Source organism: Amyelois transitella, chromosome 19 (assembly GCF_032362555.1).
Source record: "Amyelois transitella isolate CPQ chromosome 19, ilAmyTran1.1, whole genome shotgun sequence".
Classification (NCBI taxonomy): Eukaryota; Metazoa; Arthropoda; class Insecta; order Lepidoptera; family Pyralidae; genus Amyelois; species Amyelois transitella.
The window spans coordinates 492,976-503,085 of NC_083522.1; the positions used below are offsets into that span (position 1 = coordinate 492,976).

At 37.3% G+C, this 10,110-nt stretch overlaps 1 protein-coding gene across 1 annotated transcript; it reads left to right on the plus strand.

The window, feature by feature from the left end:
* Positions 1-645: 645 nt before the first annotated feature.
* LOC106136608 (acetylcholinesterase) lies at positions 646-7,011 on the plus strand. The gene is made up of 4 exons (XM_013337212.2): positions 646-949; positions 4,625-4,809; positions 5,127-6,403; positions 6,778-7,011. The coding sequence occupies exons 2-4, from the start codon at positions 4,639-4,641 to the stop codon at positions 6,947-6,949; spliced, it is 1,620 nt and encodes a 539-aa protein (XP_013192666.1). The 5' UTR covers positions 646-949; positions 4,625-4,638; the 3' UTR covers positions 6,950-7,011.
* Positions 7,012-10,110: the final 3,099 nt, after the last annotated feature.

A 10,110-nucleotide genomic window follows, 5' to 3' on the forward strand; every position in this document is an offset into this window, starting at 1 on the left:
ATAATGAAGACATAATGTGTTGGTATTATAATACTTACTAAGTAGAACAAAGTAATGAACAATTAAAACTATTAGCCATGTTTTCAAGGCATTTTAACTGTCAAGTGCGAGTCTGACTCAATACCTAAATATTTTTAAACAAGTTAATCGAGCTTGGCTTATGACTTAACTTTACTGGTTTGGCAAAGGTAATATACCTTGGATTCCTTTTTAGGCCGTTTTAACCCAAATTCAAACTTCAAACTTTTATTTGCGTAATATGATAACCCATCATTATTAACCCATTTCACTATTTAAGCTAAAACCCTGTGTTCTTTTGTAGATGACGCCAAATTCCTCACTTTTTATAGGCGGTTCTAATTTCCTCGCTTTTTTGTAGATGTCGTTAAATTTATCGCTTTTTATACATGGGGCTTAATTCACGCAGACGAAACTGCGGGTATAAGCTAGTAAAATCTTAATAAGTATAATTAACCATCCACCCGTGAATAAAAAAATGAAAGAAAGTAATGAAGAGGCAACCGACAAACAAAAATCTCACTTTCGTATTCATAATATTAGTTGATCATTGACCGGTTCCGCTACTATTCCGTGATATAAACATAATAACATACTAACGTAACAGACACACAGGCCGACGCCGCCGGACCATACACACATACAATGTTGATAAAATTGGATAAGAACCGTCTATAATTCCATTATATTGCATGTGAGCGAAGCCAGCGTATTCCCTTCGCGCCAACAGCTCATTGTTTTTTTTTTAAAAAAGAACGTTCGTTTTTGGTATGCAGTGATTTTTAAATCTCGATTAAAAATTGTGACGTTCAAAAAGTGAATTGCGTGATGTAGTGTCATCTCTTTCTGTTAACGTAGTGAAGTGTTCGCCGTCTCGTTCCGAAGCGATTGCTAGTGAATCTGTGGTCGTGATAATCGAGAGATTGCGAATGTAAGTTTCCGGATCTGTTATAAAACATCAATATAAGAATAATCATGAATTGAATGTGAGTTTGTTTGTTATATGATGCTATATATATGACGAAATTATTGTTCAAACTATACAATTTAAACTTATCCTAGATTTAAATCAACATCATTATAAAACTTTATGAGAAAGAAAAGGATAAATTTATTATCTATTTAGGTTTAATGAACGTTTTCTGAACAATTCAAAATGTACAATAGTATTGTGATACATACTTATGTATAGTCACGTCTATATCCCTTGCGGGGAAGACTGAATCTTCAAAACAGTCTTGAAAAGACTGAAAGGCCGCTTTCAGCTGTATGGTTTGATAGAATTGAGATTCAGTTGCTAACCCATTACCTAAAAGAGAAATCCAAAGTTTATAAGCATATCTTTTAGTCGCCGTTTACGACATCCATGGGGAGATATGGAGTGGTATCTATTCTAAGTGCCGAAAACCACACGGAATTGTTATTGTTATGATTCAAGATTTTCAGAGGTATATATGTAGGTAGGTATATTTTGTTTACCAACATCATGTTTTTTATATATACTTATATAATATTATATTGTTGCTAAAAACACAGTGACTTGCCGCTTTTTACTGAATTATCTAGCTCCTTTATTGTTTGCCGGTTGACTGGAAGAGATCCCTTCATGGGATAAGTCCGCCATTGCATGTGATTTGTTTCTTTTACAACTATGTACTATTTTCTTGTTACTGTGTAAATTTATATGCAATAAAGATATAACAAACAAACATGTTTATTAAATAATTTTGTCTCGTGGACTTTGAATTTTGTTATCTTATATTTAACATTGGATGTCTAAAACCTTGCAATGTTATTTCCACCAATAGGAAAAGAATAGCACCACTTCATCTCTTCCCATGGATGTCGTAAAAGGCGACTCAGGGATAGGCTTATATACTTGAGATTCCTCTTTTAAACGATGGTCTAGCAACCTGTCACTATTTAAATCTCAATTCTATAATTTAGCCAAGCAGCTGAGCGTGGCCTTTCAGTCTTTTGATGACTGTTGACTCTGCCTACCCCGCAAGCTAAAACCATCAATCAAATGTTTCAGTTCTTATCATCAAAAATATATGTTTATAAATAAAGCATTACGTAACTGATATTTCCCAACTTGTAGTAAAAGTGAAAGTTACTTTGAATTCGCTTTTATTATTGAAACTAAGGAATGGTAAGGCCTTATATATTTTTTTTGGAACTACAAAAATATTGTTTCTGTTAGTTTTGTAATAAACTTAACCTCATAATAAATAATACGCGAAGCTGTGGGGAAAAGCTAGTCATATAAAGGGAAAGTGTAAGTAAAGTTATATAGCGATGTATTGATACATACATACATATAATCACGTCTACATCCCTTGCGGGGTAGACAGAGCCAACAATCTTGAAAATACTGATAGGCCACGTGCAGCTGTTGCTTGGTTGGCTTTTAACGATAGAATTGAGATAGAAATAGTGACAAGTTGCTATCTCATCGCCTAAGAGAAGAATCCCAAGTTTACAAGCCTATCCCTTAGTCGTCTTTAACGACATCCATGGGAATGAGATAGAGTGTTTCAATTCTTTTCTCTATTGGTGCCGGGAACAACACGGCATGTATTGATTTATTGATTTCAACCGTATTGAAATAATTAGTTCTACATACATTCATGTTTTTTAATGTAAACAATGTGCATTCGTCCACGATTTAGATTTGAGAGGTCTATTATTATAAATTGACGTCCGGTGAAAATACTGCAGTGTAGTTTGTTCCGCCGCTTCTTCCACACATGCGCTTTGGACGCGGTAGTAGTTATAATTGGATTTAAGTGATGTGACGTCAATAAGTGTTACCTACTTTGTATCCAATTTATGAAAATAAATCTATTCTATTTGATTCTAACCGAGTATCTTATCGATCGACGCTTTATGCAATCGGGACTAAAGTCAGAAAAATGGTGATACAATGTTTTATTTGGAATACAAAGTCCAGTAATAATGAAGTTAAATTTGTTTTGACTGGAATGCAATTGTTTTGATATTGATAACCTTATCTATCTATACCAATTATGCCGTTTGCATCCATGTCAATGTCATTTTACGGTTGTATAATTTGAGGTGTAAATCTAAACTAATATTATAAAGCTGAAGAGTTTGTTTGTTTGTTTGAACGCGCTAATCTCCTGAAATTAGCGCGTTCAAACAAACAATTTTTCTATTCGAACCAGTAGTTTCTGAACTACTGGTTCGAATTGGAAATTCTTTTTGTATTGTAATATAGGTACCATTTATCGCGGAAGGCTTTAGGCTATATAACATCACGCTGCAACTATATGGAGCGAAGAAATAATGGAAAACGTGAAAACAAAAAAAAAAACGTGTAAATCCTTGAGGGCTTCAATGATGCCCAAAATAACTCAATTCGATTATAAAGCCGTACAGCTAAATGTGGTCTTTCAGTCTTTTCAAAACTGTTGGCTCTGTCTACTCCGCTTCAGGATATTTCCAAGCTTATTAACCTTTCATGATGGAAAAGATATGGAGTGGTCATATTCTATAGTTCCGGACACCGCACGGCACAAACATAAATAATTACTGAAGTCATGGACTGAACAAAAAAGACGTATATTTTTGTCATTAAAAATAATAGTTTTGTTGATGTCTCACACATTGCAGTCAGTACAAGGTGTCAAGGTCCTCGGCTGAAATTATATTTGGTTTATCAGTTACGATAAAACAGAATATAATAATCGCATGAACTATCATTGTTTATCTTTTTTATAGTGATAAGCGAAATGATTCTTACGGTCAAAGTACAATGTATGTAATTTTTATCATGAAGACCTTTATCTAGTCTTCGATGTGGAAAAATGATCGGTCGTGATACAACATCAATATTTTTATTCAGAAAATAGGCATTCGCAAGCACTTTTTCATGTCATTTAAAGTTATATCAAAAATATTATTATTTGTCAAAAAGCTACAAACTATCTAAGCAACGGACGCTATCCTTAAGGGTTAGGGGTCCCTTCTAAAGAACAGAAAGAAACGCTCTTTCAAAACGGGCACTACACGATCTACTCAAGATAGAGGTCTGACTTCACCCATATCTCACTCAAATTTTCCTGTTCCAAGATGAACACTAAGATGCGGTGACAACTCTTCGTGACGTTGGAGAATATGTTCAGCCTACGGCTTAATATCATCAGAGTTGTGGTACCAGCGGAACTACACCTAGTCTGGTGGAAGATCTTCCCTTTGGCGGCAGTTGAGCCCGAATTATCGCCTCTGTTACAAAGATGACTGCTGTGTGGTTACCGGCACCAATACAAAAAAGAATAGGACCACTCCATCTCCTTCCCATGGATGTTGTAAAAGGCGACTAAGGAATAGGCTTACAAACTTGGGATTCTTTTTTAGGCGATGGGCTAGCAACCTTTCACTATTTGAATCTCAATTGTATCATAAAGCCAAATAGCTGAACGTGGCCATTCAGTCTTTTCAAGAGGCTCTGTCTACCCCGCAAGGGATATAGACGTGACCATATGTATGTATGTATGTTACAAAGATCTCCTCTACTCCTAGATTTTGATCTTGGCCTGGGTTTGACATCACCATATTAATTTCCTCTCTGTTTCTTTTCCAGTGCGCGTCCCCCCCATGGGCTACAAGTGGCTGGTGCTGTGGTCTCTGTGGGCGGCGCGGCTGGTGCGGCAGCCGACGACGCCGGTGCTCGTCAGCTCCGGCTGGCTGCGCGGCTCGGTAGCTAACGATGGCTCCCATGAAGTCTATCTCAGTATACCGTACGGAACTGTTAGAGAAAGGTTTCAGGTAAATGTTTTAGACTTCTTCTTCTTACATACATAAAATCACGCCTCTTTCCCGGAGGGCTGAATCTCTAGTTTGTGAGCCTGTCCCTTAGTCGCCTTTTACGACATCCATGGGAAAGAGATGGAGTGGTCCTATTAATTTATTTTTTTAAATGTATTGTTGCCGGGAACCACACGGCAAATAAATAAAATATTTACTCAATTTCGAAAATTATATCACTGAAGTGGCTTATCTTTGCTTAAAGGCAGATGTGTGATAAATATATTAAAATGATTCTTTTGATAATGATAATAACATGGATGATTGATTTCTTTCAGGCTCCTGGACCTGAACCAATATTTGACGATGTGTTTGAAGCTGTGAACGAACACAGAATGTGCCGACAAGGTTTCTACGGGTCAGCAATAGGAAACGACAACTGCCTCATTCTCAATGTTTACAGACCACTTAATAATGAGGACAATTCAACACCTTTACCAGTCATGGTGTTCATACACGGAGGAGGTTTCTTTCAAGGGACACCATCTCCAATCATATACGGACCGAATTACCTATTGAAGAAAGGAGTCATTTTAGTATCAATCAGTTACAGACTTAACATTCAAGGATTCCTATGTTTGAGAATAAAAGAAGCTCCAGGAAATGCTGGAATGAAAGACCAAGTAGCAGCTCTTCGGTGGGTCCAACGCAATATCAAAGCGTTTGGTGGAGATCCAGATAATGTTACAATATTTGGCGAAAGTGCTGGCGCAGCGTCCGTATCTTTCCTTGTCCTTTCACCCATGGCAAAGGGATTGTTCCACAAAGCTATTCAGCAAAGCGGGTCAGCTCTTTCAGCCTGGGCGTACCAGTTTAAACCGGTTTATATGGCTAGTCTACTCGCCAAAACTATGGGCTACCACACCCAGGATCCTCATAAATTATACGAGTTCTTCATGGAGAAATCTAACTCAGAACTTATAATAACCAGAGTGCCAAGAAAAAAAGGAAATTTAATTATATCAGAGATATTATACACGCCTTGTGTTGAAGACGCGATAGAGGGTGAGGAACCATTTTTGACAGAAATTCCATACGATGTACTATCTCAAGGTAAATTTAACAAAGTGCCAATGATGATAGGCATTAATAGCGCTGAAGGTATAATGTTTGCTGATATGGAAAACGATACAACGATACCGAATATAGATTTAAGTCAATCATTTCCAAAAGATGTATTATTTCCTACAGAAGATGATCGGCAAAAGACTGGGGAAGCAGCAAAGAGAATGTATGTAGAAAATGGTGATACAACAGAAGAAATACTTACAGGAGTGATTAAATTTTCTGGTGACGCATACTTCAAACGTCCAGTTTTAGAAGAGATAGATCTTAAAGCGAAGGCTAGTGATGAACCTATATACAGTTACGTGTTTGCTTATGACGGTTGGAGGAATTTGCCCAAAATCTTAAGCAAGAAATTTCCCGGAGTGCAAGGAGCTTGTCATGCAGATGAATTATTTTATTTGTTCTCCACACATTGGATAGGATCGCTGAAGGAGAATAAAATGATTGATACAATGACTACATTGTGGACTAACTTTGCTAAGTTTGGGTAAGTGTGCTAATATCTTTTTAACCCTGGGCAATTTCGACCTCTGTAGTTAAGAGTTGCGCTTCTTGATGAAACCTAAGATACATAGTTTCTAACGGTAATGGAAAAAAGTTATGTGAGGAAACCTATAACTAAACTTGTGACCATAATTTATTCTGGTGACATTCCCTGCTACGTTTAAGTCATAAGGCAGTTGGTTCTCTTCAATTCAATTCAATTCAATTCAATCACATTGATAAAACGACAAAGTTTACTACATTTCAAACCGTAAATATCCTGTGGTAATTTTGAGAAATTCTCTTATTAGTGCTCTCCTTGAGAAAGATACTGGAAAAGTTTAGCTACATGTGTTAAGCATTAATTTTTTTCTTCAGGAACCCAACTCCACCCCAGACAGAGATCCCGGTGCGATGGCCGCGCGTGGACCCGAAGGATCCACAGTCGCTGGTCATCAACTCCTCACTATCCCTCACTCCTATGTGGACTGGAGAAACCATACAGTTTTGGAGGGACCTGTATTCAAAATACAGAAGAAAAGAAAGATGATTAGAGAGATTATTAGTGGAATTTTTGTTTTAGTTAATTTATTATATTTTTTTTTTAATTTTTTTTTTTTAAAGACACAGTGACGTATACATTACCTGTTCGTTTAGTCTATTGGTATACATGTATGTTTGTGATAAATCCTTATTTTTGGACTTTATAAAATTTTGAAGTAACTTTTTGTATGACAATAAACATTTAATCAAACTTATAACACCCCTCTTTCGTTGGGGGTTCAACAAGCTTTAGTTGATGTGTCCGCCGCCGCAGCATTGCAAATGCGAAATACTATTGCTGTTTCGCTTTTCATTATGACTTGAAGCGGGACAACAATAGTTTGAAAACGGCGTCGGAGGCAGGATGGTGGCGAATCAAATTAAATAAAATTTTGTGCCGTGTGGTTCCCGGCACCAATACAAAAATGAATAGGACCACTCCATCTCTTTCCCATGGATGTCGTAAAAGGCGACTAAGGATTAGGCTTACAAACCTGGGATTCTTTTTAAGGCGATGGTTCAGCAACCTGTCACTATTTGAATCTCAATTCCATCATTAAGCCAAATAGCTGAACGTGGCCATTCAGTCTTTTAAAGACTGTTGGCTCTGTCTCCCCGCAAGGGATATAGACATGACCGTATGTATGTGTATGTATGTAAAATTTCAGACATAGCTTTAGTCATGATTTCATACAAACATCAGTTTTAAGCTATTACTCACCAACGTTCTGACAAGATATTTAAATATACATTTGGTACTCCAAGGTTAAAGCATCATCATAAACAGAGTCCATTGACCACGTCCATGACCTTACTTATAGACCTTAAAATTACCTTCCTGGAAAGGTTACTACTTAATTATTTTCCTCTAAAAATAACCAAAACCGTTCTTTAGGCGGTTTCCTTGTCAAATAGTCTTCTATACATACACACATTTCGTCACATCTTTATCCCTTTAGGGGTAGACAGAGTCAACAGTCTTGAAAAGACTGATAGGCCACGTTCAGCTGTGTGGTTTCATGATGGAATTGAGCTTCAAATAGTGACAGGTTACTAGACCATCGCCTACAAGAGGAATTCCTTGTTTGTAAGCCTATCCTTTAGTTGCCTTTCACGACATCCATTGGAGAGATCTCAATTCTATCCTAACAGCTGAACGCGGCCTGTCAGTCTTTCAAGACTGCTGGCTCTGTCTACCCCGCAAGGGATATAGATGTGATTATATGTATATACATTTTGCTGCAACAAAGCTGTAAGCAATTCTATTCTATATAATAAAATTATAATCAGGAACTTCCATGAAGAGAGTTATATGAATGTGGATGAGGCGTAATTTTATCTTAGTATTGTCATCATATTTCTGTTGTCCAACCTAATACTAAAGCCTATTTCAGATTACAAATTAAAGCGAGCGATACTTATACAAAAGACTAGCTGTGCCAGCGACTTCGTCCGCGTGGAATAGTTATTTTGGGCATCATTGAAGCCCTCAACGATGAATAATTTTCCCCGTTTTTTTCACCTAAAAATTGGAGTGGGAAGACCTAGACGAACATATCTTGATCAAATTAAGGACGTCCTGGTAAAGGGTCAGGTCAAAAGTACCCGAAACCGCCGAGCTTGCATGAAGAGAGTTATGAATGTGGATGAAGCAAAGGAAGTATGCAGGGATCGTGGCAAGTGGAAAGAGGTAGTCTCTGCCTACCCCTCCGGGAAAGAGGCGTGATTTTATGTATGTATGTATGTTTTTTTCACATTTTCCATTATTTCTTTGCTCCTTATAGTTGCAGCGTGATGTTATATAGCCTAAAGCCTTCCTCGATAAATGGTCTATTCAACGCAAAAAGAATTTTTCAATTCGAACCAGTAGTTCCTGATATTGGCGCGTTCAAACAAACTAACAAACTCTTTAGCTTTATAATATTAAATAAAAATAAATAAATATATACGGGACAAATTACACTGATTGAGTTAGCCTCGAAGTAAGTTCGAGACTTGTGTTACGAGATACTAACGCAACGATACTATATTTTATAATAAAAACTTATATAGATAAACATCCAAGACCCAGGACAATCAGGAAAAATTCTTGTCTCATCATGCCCTGGCCGGGATTCGAACCCGGGACCTCCGGTATCACAGACAAGCATACTGCCGCTGCGCCACAGAGGCCGTCAAATATTAATAGTATAGATGAAAACAATAGTCTTTGTTAGGATGTTTAATCAAAGTTACACTATGTAGTACTTTCTGCTCTGAAACTGGAGAAAACCAAGGGTCCGGACCTTTCAAGAATGAGGCCCCACTTTGTTATGGGAGCCCTTGGTTACAAAACTATTGTGAATGAAGGACTTTGTCATGCTCGCTCGTTTGTTTTGTGAAAACTTTAATTACCTATGTCATGTCAGTGTGTTAACATACTTCAATAATACTGACCCGACCACGCGTTTCTATGACTTTAAAGTTTCAAATTGAAATCATTTTAAGGGTTCCGTATCTCAAAAGGGAAAAAAGAACCCATCTAGTATAACTCCGTGCCCTGTGCTTCCCGGCACCAATAGAAAAAAAGAATAAGATGACTCCATCTCGTTTTTATGGATGTCGTAAAAGACGACTAAGGGATAGGCTGATAAATTTGAGATAACGATGGAATTGAGATTCAAATAGTGACAGGTTGCTAGCCCACCGCTTAAAAAAAGAATCCCAATTTTTAAGCGACTAGCAACCTGTCACTATTTGAATCTTAATTTCATCATTAAGCCTCACAGCTTAACGTGGTCTTTCAAGACCTCTGGCTCTGTCAATCCCACAAGGGATATAGACGTGATTATATATATAAAAAAGGTTCAAAACTATATTCATGTTCCTCATTCGTTAATCCCGCGCCAAAACAATTGATGCTAACACGAATTAATTATCCGGGCCGATAGAAAAACATCCCCGTATTAGCGGCCATTCCCAGAGGTATCGGGGTCGGTATTTGGTCTATTCAGCTGCCAACTAAATTTCCGGGTCCTAAGCTAAGCGGCTTACAGCCGGCCGCATTGACCACTTATTGATTAGACAACACAATACGTATAATAAATCATTCATTCATCATTCATTCATTCATAACGTTATGCGTAGACTGATAGTTTGTAATCGAGGAGATTTTGTTTGTTTGTTTGT

Excerpts from the sequence above, each read along its gene's own strand:
- LOC106136608 (XM_013337212.2), top strand. The coding sequence starts at position 4,639 with ATGGGCTACAAGTGGCTGGTGCTGTGGTCTCTGTGGGCGGCGCGGCTG. Across the intron at positions 4,810-5,126 it reads CTGTTAGAGAAAGGTTTCAG|GCTCCTGGACCTGAACCAAT; the intron begins GTAAATGTTTTA and ends GATTTCTTTCAG. Across the intron at positions 6,404-6,777 it reads ACTAACTTTGCTAAGTTTGG|GAACCCAACTCCACCCCAGA; the intron begins GTAAGTGTGCTA and ends TTTTTTCTTCAG.